This window comes from Caretta caretta, chromosome 6 (genome assembly GCF_965140235.1).
Source record: "Caretta caretta isolate rCarCar2 chromosome 6, rCarCar1.hap1, whole genome shotgun sequence".
NCBI classification, from domain to species: Eukaryota; Metazoa; Chordata; order Testudines; family Cheloniidae; genus Caretta; species Caretta caretta.
The window spans coordinates 73945779-73971969 of record NC_134211.1 but is presented as its reverse complement, the minus strand read 5'-3'; the positions used below and the strand labels follow the sequence as shown (position 1 = coordinate 73971969).

At 39.2% G+C, this 26191-nt stretch overlaps 1 protein-coding gene across 13 annotated transcripts in view; it reads left to right on the top strand.

The window, feature by feature from the left end:
• RYR3 (ryanodine receptor 3) overlaps positions 1 to 26191 on the top strand; it is a 564793-nt gene that overhangs the window by 131099 nt on the left and 407503 nt on the right. For all 13 annotated transcript variants that reach the window (XM_075129723.1, XM_075129725.1, XM_075129722.1 and 10 more), the window contains exons 4-10: positions 114 to 188; positions 3272 to 3350; positions 6847 to 6959; positions 7230 to 7329; positions 17305 to 17398; positions 25216 to 25290; positions 25617 to 25773. In XM_075129723.1, coding sequence (XP_074985824.1) covers positions 114 to 188; positions 3272 to 3350; positions 6847 to 6959; positions 7230 to 7329; positions 17305 to 17398; positions 25216 to 25290; positions 25617 to 25773 — 693 coding nt within the window. The remainder of the gene's footprint in view (positions 1 to 113; positions 189 to 3271; positions 3351 to 6846; positions 6960 to 7229; positions 7330 to 17304; positions 17399 to 25215; positions 25291 to 25616; positions 25774 to 26191) is intronic.

Genomic DNA, 26191 nt, shown 5'->3' with positions numbered 1-26191 from the left:
CCAATTTGAGTATCTGTGTCTGATACTTAAATTATTGGTAACTTCAGATGAATGGAAACAGTCAGAATCCCTGCATTGCTATCAAGTGTTAACACTTTCTGTCATTTCTATAGGCAGTTCAAGGAGGTGGTCACAGAACCCTGCTGTATGGCCATGCTATACTACTTCGGCATTCGTTCAGTGGAATGGTAAGTGACTTGTTAACTTACATAACAGAGTGCACTTACTATTGGAAAAGCATGTTATGTCTACAGTAAAATAATGTGTTCTCCATAACTGATAATAATAAACTCAAGATATAATAAACACTTTAGATCAAGTAACAAACAAATATATGAAGCAACATAATCATTTAGTGTTCCCTCTTTGCACAAGAACATTGAGGCCAATATCATAGAATCATAGAATATCAGGGTTAGAAGGGACCTCAGCAGGTCATCTAGTCCAACACCCTGCTCAAAGCAGGACCGATCCCCAATTAAATCATCCCAGCAAGGGCTTTGTCAAGCCTGACCTTAAAAACTTCTAAGGAAGGAGATTCCACCACTTCCCTAGGTAACGCATTCCAGTGCTTCACCACCCTCCTAGTGAAAAAGTTTTTCCTAATATCCAACCTAAATCTCCCCCACTGCAACTTGAGACCATTACTCCTTGTTCTGTCATCTGCTACCACTGAGAACAGCCTAGAGCCAACCTCTTTGGAACCCCCTTTCAGGTAGTTGAAAGCAGCTATCAAATCCCCCCTCATTCTTCTCTTCTGTAGACTAAACATCCCTAGTTCCCTCAGCCTCTCCTCATAAGTCATGTGTTCCAGTCCCCTAATCATTTTTGTTGCCCTCCGCTGGACTCTTTCCAATTTTTCCACATCCTTCTTGTAGTGTGGGCCCCAAAACTGGACACAGTACTCCAGATGAGGCCTCACCAGTGTCGAATAGAGGGGAACGATCACGTCCCTCGATCTGCTGTCAATGCCCCTACTTATACATCCCAAAATGCCATTGGCCTTCTTGGCATCAAGGGCACACTGTCGACTCATATTCAGCTTCTCGTCTACTGTAACCCCTAGGTCCTTTTCTGCAGAACTGCTGCAGAGCCATTCGGTCCCTAGTCTGTAGCGGTGCATGGGATTCTTCCGTCCTAAGTGCAGGACTCTGCACTTGTCCTTGTTGAACTTCATCAGATTTCTTTTGGCCCAATCCTCCAATTTGTCTAGGTCCCTCTGTATCCTATCCCTCCCCTCCAGCGTATCTACCTCTCCTCCCAGTTTAGTGTCATCTGCAAACTTGCTGAGGGTGCAATCCACACCATCCTCCAGATCATTTATGAAGATATTGAACAAAACCGGCCCCAGGACTGACCCGTGGGGCACTCCACTTGATACCAGCTGCCAACTAGACATGGAGCCATTGATCACTACCCGTTGAGCCCGACAATCTAGCCAGCTTTCTATCCACCTTATAGTCCATTCATCCAGCCCATACTTCTTTAACTTGCTGGCAAGAATACTGTGGGAGACCGTGTCAAAAGCTTTGCTAAAGTCAAGGAACAACATGTCCACTGCTTTCCCTTCATCCACAGAGCCAGTTATCTCGTCATAGAAGGCAATTAGATTAGTCAGGCATGACTTGCCCTTGGTGAATCCATGCTGACTATTCCTGATCACTTTCCTCTCCTCTAAGTGCTTCAGAATTGATTCCTTGAGAACCTGCTCCATGATTTTTCCAGGGACTGAGGTGAGGCTGACTGGCCTGAAGTTCCTCGGATCCTCCTTCTTCCCTTTTTTAAAGATGGGCACTATATTAGCCTTTTTTCCATATCTTCAAAAGCGACCACTAATTTTGGGTGACTCAAAGTATCAATCACCCACACTGTGAAAACCTTTAAGGTGTCCCTTTGAGGCACCCAAAAATTACTAGTATATACCGAGTATGATGTAACTAAAGTAAGGAGTGAAAAGAAATTGATCATTATTTATTCATTCCAGCATTATGGAAGTTCGAATGGAAAGAGAAACTGTAAAATTAGTATAATCAATGTCTAGGAGCTATTAAAATGTTTTGCATACGTTTTAAAGTACTTTAGGAATGAGGGTGTTAACATTCAGAAGGGAATGTGAGGGCCATATGTTCACCCTTTGTGGTAAAAATATGTGGAAAGGATGAAGATCTGCCATAAAACCCGAAACACACCACGCTATAGAAATGCACAGTGCAAGTTGATTTGCAACATGCCATCCAGTCACAGCACAAAAATTGTTGTAGAAGTCAGCAGTAGGTATGGTTAGGAACAACCATTAGAGAGGCAAAAGGGACGGGTACCTTGTTAAGGTTGTGCAGTAGTGCACAACTACATTCATGACAGCATCAAGGATATGGAGGTGGCCCTAAGTTATAATGCATTATTTGAGAGTATTGCAGCCTGAGATGTATTTGCAAGCTTCCATTTTTTGCAGATGGGATCTCTATGCCTAGTGGTTAATTGAAATGTTGCATGCAAATAGGTGCCAATAGTAAGTTGCTGCTGCTAGTAAGTTTATGCCATTTCTGCACTGAGTTATATAGTTTCTCTTGGGTATTTTATATAGTAGGTTCTCCCCTCCCCAACTTCCCCAGCATTTGCACAGTGCACACCCACAAATATGCCTTGACAATATTTTGAGGCACTCTTTTATGGATTTTGTTTGTTGTGTCATTTGTTAAGGCATCTTATCCACTAGGAAGTTCCAGGTTTTTTCCCTCTCTGGATCACATTGTTTCATTGGAGGAGAAAGAATCTCACAGAAGCAATTATCAAATAGTGGTCAATAATGTGCAGAAGGAAAGAGAGATGTGTTTGAAGCAACTTCCCTTCTTCCCCCTGTGCTGGAATTCCCAATAATAGCTTTTTAATTCTGACCACCCACTTTAAGGTGCAATTCTGAATGGACTCGTAGTCCGAGCATATGCCAGTGCCTAAAGTGAGGAGACATTGTTGCTTTCAGGTCTGCATGATATGTCTTCCTCAGGAGCAATGCTGTCATGGGAAGCCTGCTTGTCTCAAAATCCCTGTTCATGTATGTACCTTTACACCTGGAAGGAGGAGCATTATCTTACATAGAGAAATTCCTGCAAGATGCTAGTTTTGAACTGTCATTGCAGTCAATGGGATATTTAAATTCAGTTTAATGTTAAGGTTGAGCTTTGTGAATCTATGAGCATCTTCAATTAGAGATGTATGCCTCAAATGATTCTGCTGATTTTGATGTTTTTAATAATGTCAACATGTTTTGCAGTATTTGACTTGTTTGTCAACATCAAGATCCCAGACAGATAAACTTGCATTTGATGTGGGGTTACAAGAAAATGCAGCAGGTATGCCAATATTCTGTTATTTTGTGAGAAAAAAATGCCAGTTGTACTAGTCTTAAGAATGCATTTAGGATAGTGATAGATATTATTAGCATTACAAATTTGTGAACCTGCCATTATTTATTCATTAAGAAATAAGAAGACTGACTTACAGTAAGGTAAACACCCTGCGGGGTGGGGGGTGGACATGAAATAAACAACACTGTATGACCAGTGGTCAGTGTTATCTTAAGATGGAAAACACTGGCAAATATGGACTAAGTACAAATTTCTATATTATTTTATTAATAAAGTTTTATGAACTTATTTTTCAATTCCATTTTAGCATATTTAATATTCACTAAAACTTTTATTTTAGTATTAAACTGTTAGTTCATCCTTCAGATAATACAATAATGTAACTGTAGTAAACAAAAACAGGCAAAGCTTATAAAAGTCTCATCATTAAAAAATAATTTAAAAAGCGTGAGGTGGGAGAGCATGGAAAGTATTCCCTTGCCATACAAGTCCATTAAAATACCACCAGGATAAAATAGGAGAGAGAAACAAATCTTAGATTTAAAAATAAAGATCAAAAGGTTTGGGGCTTTGAACTTTGAGGCTTTGAACTTTTGACATTAAAAGCAATAGACATACAAATAACCTATTTGTCCTCAAATATTGTAACAATAACTATCCTAACTAATCTCATCAAGACTTACATCATCTTCATTTAAATTAGCTTTCTTTTGTCTAAATTGTGTTAAAGAGCAGATTTTGGGCATTGTATTTTTTTCTAAGTTTCACCTTTACGAGAATCAACATGGAAACCTGACAACCTAATTACTAAAGTTCACGGAGTAGTGCCAATAACAGTGAGAGAAACAAAGGTGTTTTTTTTTTAACAATCCCCCACTTTCTTGAAGTCACTTCCCAGGTCTCAAAGGCCAAAGAGAGCTAAAATATGAAACTGCTATTTTAAAAGAAGAAAAAAGCAGACCAGCAACAGCTGCCAGCCATAAACCAAAGACCAGGCCCCCATCCCAGGGGGAGGGACCTACCTTTTGTCCCTTCACAAATGTCTCCCTCCATTTCATAGAATCATAGAATATTAAGGTTGGAATATAGAATATAAGAGACCTTAGGAGGTCATCTAGTCCAATCCGCTGCTCAAAGCAGGACCAACATCAACTAAATCATCCCAGCCAGGGCTTTGTCAAGCCAGGCCTTAAAAACCTCTAACCTTTGTTCTGAGATTGTCCCCATTTCAGTGCCAGTCCAATCAAGTCCCCCAGCCATTGATGCAGATAGTTGACTTTTTTTGGTCTTTAAAATAATAATAAAAGTAAAGTTTGGGAGCAGTGATGGAGTGACACAGTCATGTACATTCTATACCCCCATTTCACAAGGAGTCTAATCTTTGACATTTCCTCCTGGGCTGGCTGTCTACTCTATATGACCTCTACTCTGAACCCTGTGAAGTTTAGAGCTTTTTCCTTCACTCCTTTTTGGACTCCAGGAAGGAGTTAGTAGTTGCTTCCAGTCTGTTTCATGGTTACTATTATGGATGAGACCTTACAAGTTTGGCTGCCATTTGTTTTAGCATGCTGCTCTAAGGAATATGTGCATTTTTATCTCTTTGATAATAAGCTCCTGTGAAAATCAATCCTGGTATTTTTGTGATCCCTTTCAGAGTTACTCTGAATGGAGTCCCATGTTCCCCCTGGGCTTTGTAATATATATTTGCTTGCTAGTTGCAGGGTCAGCTTTATCTTGGTGTTTTGTCTTATTGTAAGGGCTTTTCACAAGCGTCACATTAAAAAAATAAGTAAAATAAGTCTTTACAGGAGCTTTTATGTGTTAGGAATTTTGATAACGTCTTTGTGCTTTTGAACCAATCTGCATTTCATGAGTAAATATGCCTTTTTTCTATTAAACTGTACAGTGGAATCATCTCAGCAGAAAAGAGGGCTATTACTTTGCATGTACTAAATCTCAAGCCACTGCATATTTAAAAACAATTGACTGACACTTTATAGAAACACATTCTATTTGGAATCAATTGCTTGTATGTCTCCTATAAACTGAGTTTATTTCCCTTTGTTCTTTATTAAGAATTAGGGCTGTCAAGTGATTAAAAAAATTACTTGTGCAATTAATCACACAATTAAACAATAATAGAATACCATTTATTTAAATATTTTTGGATGTTTTCTACATTTTCAAATATATTTATTTCAACTGCAACACAGAATACAGAGCTCTTTTGTTTTTTACAGTGCAGATAATTGTAATCAAAAATAATATGAAATGAGCACTGTACACTTTGTATTCTGTATTGTAATAGAAATCAATATATTTGAAAATGTAGAAAAACATCCAAAAATATTTACTACATTTCAATTGGTATTCTATTGTTTAACGGTGCGATTAATCGTGATTAATTTTTGTAATCGCAGTTAATTTTTTTAGATTAATCACGTGAGTTAACTGTGATTAATTGACAGCCCTATTAAGAATATTACCACAGAAAAACCCAGAATATTTGTTTCCTTGGAGTCCATCTTCTCCTCTTATGTAATGTCATAATCTCCATAATTATTTCTGTAGAATTCATACATAACTTTGCAATGACAAAATTATGATTTAAAGTGAGGAGTAAGTGTTAGGAGAAAAACAACTCTTAAGAATATATTGCCTTAGATAATGAAATAGCTCTTTGCCCTCTTAATGTTTGACCAACTCTTCCACTTGTGTATAATTCCTTCCTACTTTTCACTGGCTCACAACCTCTCCATAAGCAGGCATTAATGGGTGAGAAAACATGGGACAAGCTGAATAATTTCCCTGGGAGTTTTATTTGTGTCAAAATAAACCAGAATGTTACAAGGCATGTGGAAAAAGAGCTCTAGAGTGGTCACTTTTAAACTTTGCTCTCCTGGGCAGGTAGTGTCTACCAGCAGAGTCCATTCAATTGGTCCATAGTTTCTACTTTTGTAACATAGCAGTGTTGTAAGGAAGTAGACATCATTTTAAAATAGAGTATAATTTAATTTTATAGTGGACATATAGCTCACAGTTAAAATGATAAAATAAGGTAGGGGTTTGTGGAAGGTGGGACAACAGGCAAGGGAAGGCATGAAAGGCTGATAATAGTTAACTCTGGTGTAGGAAATGAACCAGTAGCTCACTGGTTGTCGCAAGCATAGAGGAGGCAGGTTCTGAACTGCAAGTTTGGTGACCCTCAGAGGTTGTGGGGGGTGTTGTTCAATTACAGTGTCAGGTTCATTGTGGCTTGACTGACAATACTGGGGGAAATGGGAGGTGTGAATTGTCAGAAAAGAGAAAAACGAGTGGGTATATAAGGCTGATACTATCCTTATAAAATGGTAAGTCTTTACTGTATGTTTACTGTATGTATGTCTTTACTGGTAGCTTTTTAAGATATTTACATATCTTAGAATGATATATTATTTATTATATACTAAATAATTGGCATAAGCATCTCTGTATATTGTAGGTGAGGCATGCTGGTGGACAATACATCCTGCTTCAAAACAGAGATCAGAAGGAGAAAAAGTTCGAATTGGCGATGATCTTATCCTGGTCAGTGTGTCCTCTGAAAGATATCTGGTAAGGGCGTTTACCTTAGAAATTCTCTTCTTCTGATTGTCCTGTTATAAGCTACTACTATTAACATTGAATGGATTTGGATAATAGTATGATGTGAAACAAGTGTCTGATTTCAAGAAATTGTATAAAGACTTCTGAGATATTGAAAGTTTTCAACAAAATATTTATCTTTGAACACTGTTTGAGAAAAGAATATTTTATCGAAATAGATTTAATAGCAAATCCTTTTAATGATTCTCTCTCCGGGGTATGGCTTTCTCTCTGTTACAGCATCTCTCCATGTCAAATGGAAATGTTCAGGTGGATGCCTCCTTTATGCAAACACTCTGGAACGTCCATCCTACATGCTCAGGAAGTAGCACTGAAGAAGGTTTGTCATGTTAAACATTGTTAAAAGTGAATATTTATTATATAACTTTTAATGGCACTTTACAGAGTCTAAAAATAAAAAAGACAGTTCCTAACCCAATGAATGTAATAGTTTAAATTACACAAACATAGAAAATAAGTGTAACAGAGAAAGGAAGGATGAGTGATGGGCAAGAGGGGAAGTGTGGATAGCACAACAGTTAAAATCATTGGTAAGAAGTAAAATCGTTGATGTAATTGTAGGTGTACAAAGCACGAAGGGTTGAGTGAGAGAAGACAAATGGAGTAACAAGATGTGATGAATATGCAGAGCAAAGGTGGTGTGATAGGGATCAATGAGAGAAAAGATTTATTATTATTAATTGATTGATTTAATTTATTTATTTGTATTACCATAGTGCCTAGGAGCCCTAGTTATGAACCAAGACCACATTGTGCTAGGTGTTGTGTAAATCTAGAACAAAAAGATGTTCCCCACCCTATCAAGCTTACTACCAAAGTATAAACCAACAAGAAACAACAGATGGTTACAGACAGGCCAATGGGGGAGTACAGGGAATCAACGAGATGTTGGTCAGCATGGTAGGCAGTGGTCTCAGTACACCAGTAGCCTAACCATTGTCAAAGTTTTTTGTAGGTGTCATGGCAAAGGAGGGTTTTAAGGAGGGATTTTTGAAGGAGAATAATGAGGTAGATTTGAGATGTTTATGCGGAGCTCATCCCAAGCATGAAGGGCAGCATGGAAGGAAGCATTAAGGTGCTGACTTGTTTGGAAAATTTAACAGGTAGGTGATGGAGGCTGGCATCATGAGCTGATTGGAGGCAGAAGTCAACTTCTTGATACTGAATAACAGATGATAGGCCATGAAAGATGTTGAAAAAGAAGACAAGAATCTTATGTTTGTTGCAACAGAGAAGGAGGGATGCAAAGAGAGGGCTGATGTGGTGAAAGCAGTAGGCTAAGAAAATTATCTTTGCAGTTGCAGCAGCATTATGGATGGATCTAAATGGTGTATGATTGCATATAACAAGGTCAGAGAAAACGATGTTGCAAGATGATGCGCATCTGGGGTGAGAGGTTTAGTTTTGTGGATGGATAGGGAAGGCCATATTTTAGAGACGATATGCTGCAAAAATTGGCAAGATTTAGACATAATCTAGATGGGAGGACTGAGAGAGAGGTTCAAATTGCAGATGATGTCTGGGTTATGGGCCTGAGTGACAGGCAGGATGGCAGTGTTGTCCATGGTGATCAAGAAACTAGAGGAGAGAAGTGAAGGCAGGAGGAAGGGGAAGATTTGAGGAGCGAGTCAGAGGTGGCAAAAAGGCAGCTGGGATTGAGGACATGGGATTGAATTAAGTTTGAGAAATAGTTATTTAGCTAGTAAGATGGCAGAGCTGAAGAAGGATTTAGGCAGGGGCAGAGTTGTGTAGAGCCTTAAAAGTAACGCTGACATTTAATTTTCTTCTTTGAGTGGCCTCTGTATGTTCTTGTCTGTGGGATCAAGCTTATTCACCACAAACTTCTGGAACCTTCTAGAAAGCAGTGTCTGTTGAGGCTTCTCACCCCCCACCCCCTGCTGTCCTGGATGATTCCAAGGGTATAAAAGGAGGAGTGGCCCAACGTCTCCTCAGTTCCTTCTAACCACCGAAGGGACAGTGAGCTGGTATCTCACACAGTGTACTCAGATTGTTCGTTGTCATTTCATTAAGTCATAGACTTCCAGAACCATAAGAATAGAAGGGACCGCAAGGGTCATCTAGTCTAACCCCCTGCCAAGATGCAGGATTTTTTGGGTCTAAACCATCCAGGACAGATGATTTTCCAGCCTCATTCTGCAAGCTTCCAGTGAAGGAGCTTCCACAACTTCTTAAGCAGTCTGTTCCATTGTCCTACTGTTCTTACAATTCAGAAGTTTTTCCTGAGATTCAATCTAAATCTGCTATGCTATAGTTTAAACCCATTATCTCTTGTCCTGCCCTCTATAACAAGAGAGAACAACTTTTCCCCATCTTTTTATGGCAGACTTTCAAGTATTTGAAGACAGCTATCATGTCCCCCCTTAATCTCTTTTCCAAACAAAATATATCCGGTTCCTTCAGCCTTTGCTCATATGGCTTGCATTCTATTTCTTTGATCATCTTTGTCACTCGCCTCTGGATCCTTTCCAGTTTCTCCACATCCTACTGTCCAGTAGAGGGCTGGGCCATACAGGACATACCCAGTCCCAGATGTTCCCCAGAAATATATGTGTTGGGGTCACCCTGATATAACCAATGCTGGGGAAAGCCAGGGTGTGGCTGGCTGGCAGGCTGCAGTTACACACAGACGCTCGGTGCGGCTTACATGCTGTAAGACTGTGAGCGTCCCAGCTGGGAGCTGCTACAGCAAAGCATTGTAAGGCACCCACGGTTGCAGGGCAGGGATGACACAGACCCCACTACGCTGTATTGTGCCCTGGTATGTCATAATGAGTCCATCCATCATGGTCCAAAGGTTGTCCAGGTAAAATGCACTATGTTTCACAGTTATCATGACCTGACAGCTTCAGCCTCCTGGAAATGTTAGTCTTCATCCAGGACAAAGGCAGCATTGAAGACAAGCCCTCACACTGTCTTCATCACACCATACAGACTGAAACTGCAGCTGTACATGTGTTTTCAGCAAAAAAAAAATTCCCTGCATTAAGACATGCTTTGGGAGAGCAAGAAGTTCATTCACCTCTATTCACTCTTGACCTGGCATCCAGAGCTGATGCTTCCTTGGTATACCTGCTGTTCTTGTTTATCTAGAAGAACTCAGCCTCCCTTCCTAGGCTTTGTTCTGCTGGCTGAAAGGGTGGGAATATACAGAAGCCTCTTGAAGAAGAAATGAAGTAACTGTAGTTCTTTGAGATGAGACCCTGGTAATTGTGCTCCCCACTTTTTAGGAGTCTCAGGTTAGGAATTCCTGAATTAGTGGAAGAACTGTGGGTCAGTTGGGGCCAATCACCTCTTTTATACCTTTGGAACCCTCCAGGAGGGGCAATTCCCCCAATGGATGGTGCTTTCCAAAAGCTTGTGGTGCAGTTGCCTTGGTCCAACAAGTGGAACTATGAAGAGGCGTATCTCAGACAATGCTGGTTACAGGTAATTAACCTTAATTATGCAGAAAAACATAATTGGAAAGGAAAGAATCAGGGAAACTGGGTGGAAAGATGTTAGGGTCGTGTAGGTAAGAAAGAAGCACCCAGTGAACTATGATTTTGGCAGTAAGGAAAGAGGAAGGGCTATGATAGAAAGATTTTATAAGATGCAGCAGCAGCAACTTTTGGAGAGCCTAGGTATGACAGGAAAAGGAATTGGGGGAATGAAAGATAAACCAAAGATTGCAAGTTTGAATGACACAGAGAAAAGTGAATTTTTCAACAAACTTAAAAGTGAAGGACAAAAGTGCGAAATGGATAGCACAGAAATTTCAGGAAAGATGAATTCATTTTTATGTTCTTTAGTTTAGAGAAGTGACAGGACACGTAAGAAGATATTGGGCATGTCTACACTTAAAATGCTGCAGCGATGCAACTGCACCACAGCAGCACTTCAGTGAAGATGCTACCTATACTGATGAGAGGCGTTCTCCCATGGAGATAGGTACTCTACCTTCCTGAGAGGTGATAGCTAGGTTGATGGGAGAATTTTAAGCAGCGTGCCTATCTGTATTATGCTTCATTCAAGCCAGTGCTTCACTTTCATGGGTACAAAATGTCCTCAAGGTTTTACATTCTATGTCACCTTTTGGACCCAAATTTTGGAATTAGCATAAAACCCTCAAACACAAGTGCTTTTTGGCAAGACTACCCTTATTTTCAAAATATTGCTATAGGTATGTAGAAAAATTGTAACACCACATCTCCTATCAAAGTTCTGTGTATGTAGAATATATTTAAAATATAAGATATCTAATTATTAGAGATGAGACTCACAATGGGACACAACTTTCTTTTGTCAGTGTTTCATCAAGATGACGAACACTGAATATACTAATTTTAAAAATAAATTAAGTGATTAACATTTCCAGAGGATGAACTCTGCATTACTCTTAAACACTGAAAATATTTTGATAGAGTTTTGTCTATTTGTAATGATGCAAGAAGAATTATGACTAACTTGTGAATGTTTCAATGCCTGTTAGAGAGAGTCTGTTTTGCAGTGAGAGGATGTATTAAAAAAAAAGTGAATGGAAATAATCTCATAAAATCAAGCTTTATGTGTAAGGATGTTGTGGACTAATTATAAAATATGCCATTAACTTTCAATGGCCCAGTTAGTGCTTTATTAGAATATTATTAGTACTGTTAATTTTATAGCAAATTTTTTCTATCAAAAAGGTTATTTTCCAGTATTTTGGAAAAGAGTATACTTGATATCAGAAGATGTGGGCCAGATTTCCAAAAGTGGCTTTAATTATTTCTGTATGCACCTTTGTCCATTAGTTTTTCAAGCACAATCACCTGCATCTCTTAGTATGAGAAATTCTGGCCATAGGTTTATCTTTTGTTCACAAAACTGCATATATTTCTGTATGAGCATAAATCAGGCTTGTTAATACCTCAGTGTAGTATGGAAATCTGGATTACACATGCAAATATCTTTATGCTTGTGTAAACCTCCGATGTATCTAGTTATTTAATTATGCACTTTTATACTCACCTGTTTGAAAATTTGGGTTTCTATCATTTGCATATGTGGGTGCATATATACAGCAAGCCTATAGTACCTATCTGTATTGTTAGAAAAATGTACATGCAAGCAGGTGCACCTACTTAAACAGAGGTCACATTTTTAAAACTTGGCCAGTTACATATGGAAGTCAATATATCATATGTAGCATCAATCTACCTTTGGGTCAGTACTATCAAATTATTCAAGGCTTTCTTTCTGGTGTTCCAGAGTTTTCTTATTGATTCTTCTTACAAAGATATCCTTTCAAATCCTGATGCAACAGGGATCTGCAAATGCCTACTCATCTTAAATGCAGAAATATGGGGTCTCTTTGACTTCTTCATGCTAAGTAAAAAGGCTAGAGCTGCTTTTAGGAGCCCTAAAAGCCTCTCATCTGTCCAGAGAGAACTCCCCTGGTGCAGACACTATTGAGAGTGCCATAAGGTGTATGGAGAAAAACTGGACGAACTGAAACTATTAGTATATAAGATAAATTGTGTCTTAATTGGTGTGATACAGACTCAGTGGGATAAATCTCATGACTGCTATAAGGAGTATAGCTTGTCCAAGAAGGACAGGCAGGAAGAAAGGAGGAGGTGTTGCATTATACATCAAGAATATGTACACTTATTCTGAGGTCCAGAAGGTGATGATAGGCAGACCAATTGAAAGTTTCTGAATAAAGATGAAAGAGGGGGAAAAATAAGAGTGGTGTCATTTAAGGGGTCTATAATAGATGACCACCAAATCAGGAGTAGGAGGTGGATGAGGCATCTCTAGAACATAGAAATGTTGAAAACATACGACCTGGTAGTAATTGACTTAAACTACCCAGACATCTGTTACAAAATGACAAAACACAAAATTTCCAATAAGTTCCTGGAATGTATTGGGAACAATTTTTTGTTTTGCAAACTGGAGGAAGGAACCAGCAGGCAAGCCAGTTTAGACTTGAATCTGACCAGCAGGGAGGAATTGGCTGCAAATCGGAAGGTTGAAGGCAATTTGGGTAAACATGATCATGCAATCATAAGCGCCAACTCCATGGATGCTCCAGGGCTGGAGCACCCTCGGGGAAAAATTGGTGGGTGCTCTGTACCCACGGGCAGCTCCGAGACCCACCTCCGCCTCTGCCTCCTCCCCTGAGCACGCCGCCGTGTCCTCCTTCTCCCCTCTCCCTCCCAGCACTTGTGCCATGAAACAGCTGTTTCGCGTGGCAAGCTCTGGGCGGGAGTGGAGAAGAGGCGGAATGTGGCTCGCTGGGGGAAGAGGCGGGGCCGGAGTGCAGGTTTGGGGAGGGATCCAATAGGGGCAGGGAGGGGGTGGAGTCAGTGTGAGTGTGGGGGCGGGCCTGAAGCGGGATGGGGGGACACGTGAGCACCTACCAGTGCCAATGAAAGTTGGCACCTGTACATGCAATGATAGATTTCATGATTCCAAAAAAAAGGAAGTAGTGAAAGCAGCAAAATAAGGAAAATGGACTTCACAAAAGCAGACTTTAGCAAACTCAGAGAACGGGTAGGTAAGGTCCCATAGGAACACAATCTAAGGGATAAAAATTGTTCAGAAATGCAGGCAGTTTCTCAAGGAGACAGGATTAAAGGCAAAACTGCAAACTATCCCAATGCAAAGAAAAGATAGGAAGAATAATAAGAGGGCCAGTGTGGCTCCATTAGGATCATTTTAATGACCTGAAAATCAAAAAAGAGTTCTACTAAGTATGGAAACAAGGATGAATGGCTAAGGATGAGTACAGAAGAATAGCACAATCATGTAGGGACAAAATCAGAAAGGCTAAGGTACAGAATAAGTTACGCCTAGCAAAGGACATAAAAGGCAATAAGAAGAGATTCTTTAATATGTTAGGAGCAAGAGAAAGATGAAGGAAAGTGTAGATCTTCTGCATAGTGGAGAAGGAGAGCTAATAGTTAATGACATCAAGAAGGCTGAGGTGTTTAATGCCTATTTTGGTTAAGGTTCGCTAAAAATGTGAATGTTAACCAGATACTCAACACAGTATTAACAAGAAGGAAGGAACACAGGCAAAATAGGGGAAAACAGGTTAAAGAATATTTAGATAAGTTAAATGTATTCACATCAGCAGGGCCTGATGAAATTCACCCTAGAGTACTTACGGAACTAGCTGAAACAATCTTGGCACCATTACAAATTATCTGAAAACTCATGCGGCCTGAGAGGACTGGAGAAGGGCAAACTGTGCCTGTGGTTAAAAAGGGGAACAAAAAGACGAGTCAATCTAACTTTGTTACCTGGAAAGATACTGGAACAAATTATTAAGCAATAGGTTTATAAGGAATACCCAGCTTGGATTTGTCAAGAACATGCCAAACCAACCTAATTTCCTTCTCTGACAGGGTGACTGGCCTAGTGGATGGGGGGAAGCAGTAGATGTGATTATATCTTGATTTTAGTAAGGCTTTTGACAAAGCCCCAAATGAAACTCTCATAAGCAAACAAAGGACATGGTATCGATGAAATTACTGGAAGGTGGGTGCAAAACTCGTTGAAAGATCATTCTCAGAGTAGATATTAGTGATTCACTGTCAAACTGGGAGGACATATCTAGCGGGACAAGTGCAAAGTACTTCCCTTAAGAAGGAAAAATCAAATGCACAACTAGAAAATGGGGAATAACTGGATAGGTGGTAGTACTGCTGAAAAGGATCTGTAGGTTATAGTGGATCACAAATTAAATGTAAGTCAACTATGTGATGCAGTTCCAAAAAAGGCAAATATTATTCTGGGGTGCATTAACAGAAATGTTCTATGTAAGACAGGAGGAAGTTGTCCTGCTCTGTTCAGCAATGGTGGGCCACAGCTGGAGTACTTCTGTCCAGTTCTGGGCACCACAATTTAGGAAAGATGTGGGCGAATTGTAGTGAGTCGGGAGGAGAGCAACAAAAATGATAAAGTGTTTATTATTGACCTGTGAGGAAAGATTTAAAAATTAAAAAAGATTTTAAAAAACTGTGCATGTTTAGTTTTAAGAAAAGAATACTGAAGGTGGATCTGAAAACAGTCGTCAAATATGTTAAGGGTTGTTATAAAGAGGACAACGATCAATTGTCCTCGACATCCACCCAGGGTAGGACAAGTAGCAATGGGCTTAATCTGCAATAAGTGAGATGTAGGTTAGATATTAGGAAAAACATTCTAACTCTATGGGCAGTTAAGCTCTGGAATAGGCTTCTAGGGGGGCTGTGGAATCCCCATCACTGCAAGTTTTTAAGAACGTGTTGTACAAATGCCTATCAGGGATGGTCTAGGTTTACTAGGTCCTGCCTCAGTGCAGGGGGCTGGACTTGATAACTTCTTGAGGTCCCTTCCAGCCCTACATGTCAGCATAAAGTGGGTTTTGTGTGGCTGATCGAGTGTGTATTTTTCTAGGGCTGTTATTCTGCATATGTAGCTAAATGTATAGCTTTAGATTTACTTCTGGGAATAGTTTTAAATGATGAATGATTAGACCCCAAAATATTTAGAACATTTAGTTCATATTGGGTAGGCAAAATTCCAATTAACTTATTCATTCTCCTGGGTATGTAAAACTGGGCTGGAAGTCTGGTAACTTGTCTCTGAGATTTCCAATGCTTCCTGAATCTGGTGGGATCATAAATACCGGGAGAACTGCCTTTTCTCCCTATTACAGCCTGGCTTTACTACATCTATTCACTGACGAATGGATAATTTACTTTAAGCCAGTGTTTCTCAAACTGGGGTCTGTGGATCCCTGGGGGTCTCTGAGGGCACTCAAGGGGGTCTGCGGATCCCGATGGTCGACTCCTCCCCGCTCTCTATCTCCTGGAGGCTACTGAAGCCAAACCGGGAGATTTTAGGGACTAAAAGTCCGGCGGCGCAGCCAGGCTAAGGCAGGCTCCCTACCTGTCCTGTGTCCGCACCACTCCCGGAAGCGGTCGGCAGGCCCCCTGCAGCCCCTAAGGTGAGGGGCAGCGAGTCTCTGTCCGCTAAGAGTGAGAGATATGCCCGTTGCTTTCGGGAGCTGCCCAAGGTAACCGCCGCCTGGCTGGAGCCTACAACCCTCAACCCCTCCCACACCCAAACTCCCTCCCAGACCCTGTACCGTGCACCCCCTCCTGCACCCCAATCCCCTGCCCCAGGCTGGTGAAAGTGAGTGAGGGTGGGGGAGAGCGAGCGGAAAGAGGTAGGGCAGGGGTGAGGACTTGGGGGAAAGAGTGGAGTGTAGGTGGGGTCTGGGGACCAACGAGTCTGGGGACCTGAGTCCCGCTGCCCTGGGCAGGGGGGTGGGGCAAAGACAAAGCTCGAGCCCCATCACGCCAGGAGAGTGGGGCAAAGCCAAAACCAAAGGATTACAGACCCAGGTGGGGGACCTGTGATCTGAGCCCCGCTAGTGAGGGCTTCAGCCCTGGGTGGTGGAGCTCAGGCTTCAGCTTCAGCCCAAAGCCTGGGCCCCAGCAAGTCTTACACCAGCTGTGGTGACCCCATTAAAACAGGGTCGCAACCCACTTTGGGGTCCCGACCCACAGTTTGAGAACTGCTGCTCTAACGTTTCCCCCACTTTTACATGTGTGTTCTTTTAAATAAACTAAAAGGCACAGATTTGACTGGTGACGTTAGAACAGTTCGCAATAAGATGTTGATTAATCATGTTTCTTCTTTTGTGCTGTGTGGCAAACGGCCTACATTTGACCTGCAGTCTTTGTGTTAAATGGGTGGGAAAGATAGCCTCCATTAAAATCTAAATCTACAGAATAGCTAAGTGTTTTTCTCTGCTCCAATCACCTTCTATTGCTATGCAGTTTTGATTTTGACACAAATTATAAATGTCAAAATGGGCTGATAGTTTCACTTATCAAGACATTTTGTACTGTAGACATTTAACATTTCAATAATTTAGAAAACTCACTTCTATCTCAAAACTATAGTAGTATGCATTTGACTATGCTTTTGTTTCAAAATGCCACTCTCAAAACAATAGTAATTATGGAAGCTTTAATTTCCACTTGCCTATCTCTGAATCCTAATTTAGCTCTTAAATGTCTGGGATACTTATTTTCTTTTCATCTTCATTTTCAATGCAGACTTTCTTTGGTTGAAAACAATATCATACTAAAGTACTACATTTGATGTAATACAAATTGTTGTTTGTACTTATTTAATTTCACTGCTGATAAAATACTGACTAAATCCAGGTTTTACAACTGTGGACTTCACAAATGTTATTGCTTTTATCAATGTTTCCACAAGTTAATTAGGTAATATGATTCTTCTCCAGGATTTCTACTTGGTGGGCATGTAGTACGTTTTTTTCATGGCCATGATGAGTGTTTGACAATCCCATCTACAGACCAGAGTGATTCACAGCAGAAGTGAGTGAACATGGATTTTTATACACTTTCTTTTTTTCCCTGGAAATCAAAGTGCAGCTTCACTTGCTGAGAAAAAGATTCCCTGACATTTTCTTTGTGTGAGGAAATATAAAACTATAAAATGTATATAAAGTGTGTGTGTATGCACAAACATGCGGAACTTTTATACAATTTCCAAATGCCTGGTACTGACAGTGGAGCAAACTCTGACCTCCAGAATACCCTTGCAATCTCACTGAGGTTAGCGGTGTTGCACTGGTGTAAATAATGGCAGAATTTTGTTCAGTGTGGAGAGAAATCACAGGCACTAATTTACTTGCTACTCTTTCACTAGAAGTCAGTTGCAACTAAAATCATGAAAATGAGTTGTGCAGTCATTAGGCTTCTTCTGATCTTATGTGTGTGTGTCTCTTTCACTTTAGTTTTAAATATATGTTTGGCAAGTGTCTAATATGCCCCAGTGTTCCTGCTTCAACAGGCAGCTTTATGTGCATTCTGAAAATGCTGTATACATACAGTGCTACAATTGAAAAAGTTATTATTTATGTTAATGAAGCAAGACCAGCTCATTACAAATTGGTATTTCAAGAACAGGAGAAATTCCCATGTGACTAGGAATGCCATCTGGAATAGTTTTTGAAGTTTACCCACAACCGTGATATAATATACTGAGATTGGTTTGGAGTTGCATTGTCATCATCAGGATTTCAGAAAAAATAAACGTTAGTACCCAGTTTGAACTGCTTTATATTCAGATCAGTCACACATAGATTCTACAAAACAAAATAAATTTGAAAAATAGGAACAGATGAGGGAAAAAAGAGAGCCAGCAAAATTAATTAGTAAGAACTATGTAAGAGAGACTGAAAATTACTTTGGTTCATGGTACATTGCTTGTGGGAAGGGGTTTTGAGTATTACAGTCCACTTGCTCAACCTGTTCCGGACAACCTGAAATTCCTGTATTACTATTGATGGAGCTGCCTAAGATGTGCATCTCTGATCGTCTTTTCTTTTGTAGAAGAGACAATCTAATTTTTAAAAGACTTCTACAAAGACAGCTGTGCATAATGATGCAGTTCACCCGGTGACAGAAGGCCCACTCGTGGTTCTGCAGCCGCAGGGGACAAGAGGGCCTGGGCTCACTGTGTGCCAAAAAGAAGTCCCTGCATCAGCTCAGAGTTTGATGGACGGCATGAAGGGGAGAACCGCAGGAAGTTCCTCTGCAAATCCTGCTTATGCAGATGTCTGCTGAGGAACATGGAGGAGCAGTAGTCACTACTTCAGCAAAACAGAAACGCTGCCTTGTGAGGAGTTTCTGCTGCAGCCATGTAGCTTGCTCCATGGTGGTGGGAGGGGAGTTTATTACCCCAACTCCTTACAGACCTGATTACTAAGAGCTTTGTGGATATTCTGAGAATTTCACCCCAAATTATTTGCATTCCCTACTCATACAACACATACTTGTTATCACTCCTGATATGCAAACGACAGGTTCATGTTTTTACATATGTTTTATTGAAGAAAAAGCCTTGCAATATAGAAAAGCAATTTCAGTTTTTACATAATTCTATGTATTACATATACATTAAATAGGCGAGGGTGGTATTCATGCGTTCTATAGAAAAGGTTCAAACACAATTGCTATTATAAATCTTGCTTTCACATGCCTGGTAATTTTCTGAAACATTTATTTATGGGGCTAAAATTTTCCATGCTTGGCCTCTGTCTGAAGGTGAACCTTTTGGAAGAAGGGTTAAATAACATTCTTTCTGGAGTTACAGTAATTGTAAAAATAGTCTAACTACCATTTTTACTAAGTCTTAAGCAAAAGTGACCAAAGTGTTTAACTTGAAATTTGGCAAAGACTGAGTCCTCACCGAGGAGTGTGAACGTTGTTTATTGTGGGGTGGGGGACTTAAAACAAGGCATGAGTGAAGACAAATTCTGAGCCTGATCACTAGGCATCTGCTAACTTATGTTAGTAGAGCCTAGGGAAGCCCTGACGCTTTGTGACAGCCCAGTGCACATTCTTCCTGATCAAAACATAGGGGCCTGTCAGACACGAGAGCTGCATCTCTCAGTGTGTTGCTGCAACAGTCTTGACATTGATAGTTCCTTGCTCAAACACACACAGCAAATCCCCCCACCCCAACCCCAAACAAACAACAGTGAGGGTGGGGCGGGAACAACCAAACCCCTGACTGAACATCAGGGACGAGAAAAAATTGCATCAGTGGAAAAATGACTGATCCTTGAGATTTTTTTACTACATTCTACAATAGTCTGCAAATTCTAAAATTTAAGTTAAAAAGAAAATTGTATGTTTTTTTCATTGTCAAGAATAATATAAGGGCTACTTCTCTGATAATCCAATCTTGCAGAAAATGTCTGTAAGTAAGAAAGAACAGCACAATGTGATCCTTGTTCCTTCTCTGATCCCATTCACCTTGATGTGTGAACTTCACAGCCTAATTAGGACTAGTTAAATGCTATCATTATTAAGCAAAGAACATTTCATTTTTTCTTTTCCCTAAGATGCAAGCAACTTAAGTGCAAAAAGATATATAAATAGTATGTTCATGTTGCTGTTAAAAGTCACAAAACAGGACAAGTAATATTTTGGGGCTTTGGCTTTGTGTGGTTCGACAGAATGCAGGTTTGTGTGTAGCAGTGTACTCTTAGGGAAAACCTAACATAAAAACTATATCTAGAACTTTGTGTTCACTCTTGTCTTATGCACATAACAAAGGTTATTCTGAAGCCTGTCCCATGTAGTATGGCATTTTTCTTGTTGCCCATTAGGTTTGATTCTAGATTATCATAAACATTTTTGTTTCTGATGCTGTAAGGGAAGGCTCTCCAGTCTCACATGTTTAGTGTAAGCTAATGGAGAAATCACAAGTGTGAGGACAATATTCAAACTGAATGGAGTTGAGATCTGACGTTGCAGTGAGAATACTTTACTTACCTATTTATTCCACCTCACATAGCTCTTTGTCAATTTTTTTTCATTTATGGTCATTTAGGTACAAATAGATATTCAAGTTGCTTACATACCCTTAAAGACTGCTGGTAAACAATGCTTAAATACAGCTCTCCAAGTGTATCTTGGGACAGATACTATTGAAGCACACTATTCATTACAGTGCTCACATTTTTTTTAACATGGTAGCACATGGTTTTTGCCTCAGATTTATTAGGAATACTTTGGGAAGACAGCATTAGGGAAATTGCCATCTCCGAATTTTTTGTTAATGGAAAGGTTATGTTTAAAGAACAGTTATGTTCAGAAAAGTGATTATGTAAAAATGGCACTTCCTTATTCAGCAGGTCTAATCCATGTGTGTGTTCTCCATCCTTTCTGCTTTTATTAGTGGCCAAAAGTTTACGCTACTCTTTTATCTTGTTTAGAACTACAGAGCCTACACTGTTGTAAGAAAACAAGCTTGACTGATTTCTAGCTTGTACCCAATCTGTGGCAGTATAAACCAGTTTCCAGTTGCATGGTCAAGTTCTGTCCTCAGTTGCACTTGTGGAAATCCCATCTAAGTTGGTTTGAATTCTGTGACTGTGGACAGAATTGGATCTGCAGAATCTTTACTGCAAGTGAAAATGCACACAAAGATCACAAGTTGAGTGTGCAGGCCGAACAGTTTGGCAAATAAAAACAATAGTAAACAGATTTGATGTGGAAATCATAGAGATACAATAATGATATGGTCTCCACAATGCCAATTTAGTCACATTTCAGAATACAACTTCAGTTTAAAAGATATTATCTATTCAATGGGATGTAACTTGTACACAAGTCTATAATATTTTAATAGGCTTGTCAGAGCAGGAGTTCTGTAGATTTAGGTGTAGTTAAACTACTTTGCTGTATGCTCTATTGTAAAACAGAAAAGTAAATGTAAATAAAGAAAAAGTCCAGCCCCCTTAAGGGCTGAGCAGGTCTTCCCTCTGCAAAGGTAAATGGAATGAGATTTGGTTTGTGTAAGAAATTTTCTGGTCATCACTCCTGTCATTTCATCCAAGCACCAGAAGTGTTATAATATTTACCATTGCAGTGTAAAGGCCAGGGTTGGCCCTGGAAGTCAGTAATCTTAGATAAACATTCCTAAAACAAACCAGTCTGAACTGCCCTGTTAAACAATACTTTGTAAAATGAAAACCAAATCACGTTATATGGATCAAATTTGAATTTGACCATCAAACTTTTCATATTTTTGATCTTCTAACCAAGTGGACTCATTATGAGGTCTTTTTGTTCCACTGTTCTAGGTCTGTCCATTTTAACCCCTCTGTGAATTTTTTGGAATAGTTTCAATCGTTTGCATTAATAGAGGAAATACTTCTGCAGTTGGTGTGTTCCTTTGAACAAATACTAATTACTGACTACACTCTTGTATTTCTTATGCTTTCCTGTTGCCTTCTCCCACTTGAGAATGAAGGAAAAAACAAACCACACAGATTACCTTCCACAACTGTGTGAAAGCTACAAAAGAATCAGTAACTGGAAATTTTGATAGACACACTTAGGACTTGGTATGAATCAAGCATTCATGTTGAATAGCTCAGCTAACGCTCCTTGAGAGATGGATGGGTGAATACATGAAAAGGACAGAAGCACCAACAAAAAACAAATTATTAAAGCCCACCTATAAATTCCTATGTTGACATGAGAGAGAGAAGATAACCTGTCAGAATATAAAATGGAAGGTCTTGCAGTTATGGAATAAAATCACTGATTCAGATTTGTTTCACATCTAGAATGAGCCCATCTAAATTAACCCTTCTGTCATGCTCAGATTCTAGAGGAATGCACTGTAGTGTAATATGATAATTAATAATGTACACTTCTCTAGCAGTTTCTCTCCAAGGGTTCAAATTGTTTTCTGAACATTAATGAATTAATCTCACCACACCTTTTCAGACAGGTAAATGTCGTTATACCCATTTTGCAAATGAAGAAACTGAGATACACCACCATTAATTGTCTTGCCTAGTGTAACACAGAAAATGAGTGGCAGCTAAAAGAGGGCTTTTCCTGCACGGGCATGTACCTATATATTTCCCACCCCCCATCTCTTCCAGTCACCTGTGGGGGGAGGAGAGGAGGAATGGATCAGCATCCCCACACTGACCTGGTCTGCCACTGCAGTTGAAAGTCACTCCCTGGCTTTCTATCCCTTAAAGGGGCACACATCTTTTCCGACAAGCCAGACAATGGCCCCCACCAGTTAATGAGTGGGGAGGTGTGGAGTAAGACTCTCGCTAACCCTCCTTGTCAGTAGTCTCCTCAATGAAATATGTAGCCTGACAGTTTCCCAAAAGCACTAATCTCGCAGTTTGGAAGAGTGAAGCCTAGAAAAGAAGTTACTTACTTTAGTTCTTTTTCTCTAATTGACATGATGTAATAACTTTTCTGAAAGTGCGAGTAACAATACCACACTGTACATGTTAGAATGTTTTGCAAATGATCATAATCACAAACCGAGATGGGAAAAATCAGACCTGAAATCTCCACCAACAGCTTGAACTGGACTTGAACATTTTAAATATTTATAAAAAATTTTGGCTATTTTTCAATTTTATTCATATTTTCAAAACAATTTAGATGATTAAACCTTATTAACAAAAACATTAAGTCCACAAATAATTTCAGACAGTGAACAGAGTGTTCAATTTTGGCATACATTAATAGAAAAGAAGAGTTTAAATATTGTGTGAAAATCATTTAACAACTATACTATGCAATAAGAAAAATACAGATAAGTTATGGAGAGAGATAGTGAGGTTGTTTAAAAGGGATCCTAAAACATTTTAGAATAGGTAAAGCTGCTTCAAACTATAGAATCATTTTTTTCTGGTGACTGTGGAAAAAGTAATAAGTTAGCCAAGGGCTTTAACATTTTCTCATAGCCCAAAAATTTTAACATGGCAGAATTTAATATTTTTCATAGTTTCTGTTAGTTGATGGAGTAGAATGTTTTCTTTATCTCTAAGAAGAGATTTTGTGCTTTTACCTTAGTCTTACAAAACTACTCTTGTCATTATATTTGTTTTCTTTGGTAGAGGGCGTGAATCACAGAAAATGTTGCATTAAGTGGGACTTCTTAAATCTTTCTCAAGGAAGGTTGATATGGAGATAAAGTTTTCCAGCTGAATGAACAACTTTGCAAGCTACTGCAGCTAGTGGGAGGTAGGGGAGTAGCAATGGATGGACCAGTGGTCCCTTAATTCCCATACTCCCTCCTTCAGAACTCTGTTAATTAACATACTTAATCAATTGTTATTTTGTTGATGTTTTAAAAACAATTAAATATACCTTAAAAGAAAGATGATAAAGATTAAGGCATAAGCCTTAAATAAGTCATCTTCCAGCACAGCAGAATGCTATTTGAGTACAGTGCTTTGTTACTCCATATACCGTAAGTATACACACACTAATAATTGCATAAATCTTGCCCGAGAGCCCAATCATTGATGAAAAAAAGGAAATATAGCGATGACTGCCATCAAATTCCAAAAATAATACCTTTGGTAAACCACCCCCACAGTTTGTGTAACCTCCAGTTTGGATTTCTGTAATACACTATACATGGGGCTATCTTAATAGCCAAATCAAAATGGAACCAGTGAAGAATGCAGCAGCTTGTCTGCAAAGAAGCATTTTACACCAGTGCCCCAAAGAGTGCACTGATTTTCTACTCACTCCCAGGTGCAATTTGAAGTGCTGATACTTACCGTTTCAACCTTATGTGGCTAATTTTACCTACCTGAGGGACTGCCTCTTACCCCATGCACCAACACAGCATTTGAGAACAGCTGATGCCTTTAAGATAACAGTCCTGATATTTGAGAGCTTAGAGGCTGGTGACAGGGAATGGAGGGACTTAACTCAGGAATTCATTTGCCCCTGTTGATTTGGCAGAACCTGAATCAGTTGACCTTCAAGAGATAGTATGATGCCAAACTGTTTACTTCATACCTTTTCCTGAATGGTTGGACAGGGGCTACTGGTGTTATGTTTATCTTTCATTTGAGGTAGTCTGTCTTTTTAAAATTATTTTATTGTTCTGAACTCCTTAAATTAAGTGTTTTTGTGAGGGCTATGTGTTCAATATTTTTCTTTCATATTTTTAGGCAGTGTTTCCCTTTAGTAAATGCAAGGGATGAGTCTTTCTAGCAATAAAAATGCAATGTTCCTGCAGATAGCATTGTAATAACTGTCTCACAACATATAATTGGAATTACAGTACATTACAGTACTTTTATTTGTGAATATGTACAGATATATGTACAATCTTTGAAATTCAGATATTGATCTAACAATGAATTTAAAACCCTGAAATTATATTCTGATTACCCAGGTTGCTGTAAGTTACAGCTCCTGAATGTGTTCAGTTTTCTGTAATTATATTTACTATCGTACCTCTATGTACATACAGCCTTATTAATTCATACTTGTGATTGGGGAACTCTATGAATTAGAGATATTTGTGAACAATCAAGTGACATAAAATTGATCTGGTGTTTTTGAAGTTAAAAATTTTTTTATCAGCACCTAAGACGAAGTAGCTGAGGAAAGAGAGCTACAGATCTTTCGACACTGCAAATTTAACAACAAAAAATCAGATGGTTGTGGATCAACTTAAACTCTTACATAGACCGTGCAGTTGATGCGTAGGAATCTGGTCTCCATTCACCTCCATTTAACATGGCTGGAAAAATAGTGTTCAGTGACGTAATAAGTTATAAAATCCTTGTATTATAAGTAACCACATGGAGATGATCTTTTCAATCTGTCCACAGGAGGGTATTGTATGAAATAGGAGGAGCTGGTGTTCGTGCAAGATCCTTGTGGAGAGTGGAACCCCTTCGTATAAGGTACTGTAATTTTGTGCCAGTGTTGTTTGTAGATCCCGTTAAATTACTAGGAATTTGATTGGATCTTCTACTATGGATTATCCAGAGGTATAGCTTGATTTAAATTTTTTCCCTGCTACTTGACTTATTTTAGTCCATCCATTAATATTAATAAAAACTAACCTGTAATAATACAAAGATAAGGAGAAATATTGAACATATATCTCAGCAGAATTGTTTGTGAATATGATGGTTTTTAAGAATTTTCAGCAGGTCTTTTAAACCTCCAAGTAGAAATGTTCATTTCATGTAATTTTGAGATTAATCTTTGCTATCTGTTTGTTTAGTTGGAGTGGCAGTTACATCAAATGGGGACAACCTTTCCGCCTTCGACACATTACAACAGGACAGTACTTGGCACTTACTGAAGAACAAGGTCTTTCACTTTTAGACAGAGGGAAGTCAGACACAAAATCTACTTCCTTTTGTTTTAGAGCATCAAAGGTAAATAATTATGAAGCTCTCAAATGTTAGATCAAAATAGGTTCCAGCATCTTAGAGAATTATTAAAAGGAAGAAGCAATTGACAGTGATTTTGAATACAAATACTGTACAAGAATAAGTAACTCTGGTTGAAGATGGTAGTGCGTTTTTTGCATCTTAAAAACTTGATACTATGTTGAACAAATTGAGATTATTATATGCTGGAAAAATTATTAATAGACAAAAAAGATGACAGACTATCTTTAGATATAATTATTCTAGATATGATATGATCATAGAATCATTTTAGTTGGAAGGAACCTCATTAAGAGAGTCATTATTATCATGTATCATGGTAGGATTAATTTCACTGGGACAAATTCTGTCCTGGTTCTCACTTTAGGTAGTTGTGTAGATAGTAGTGGCATTGCAAGTGAAG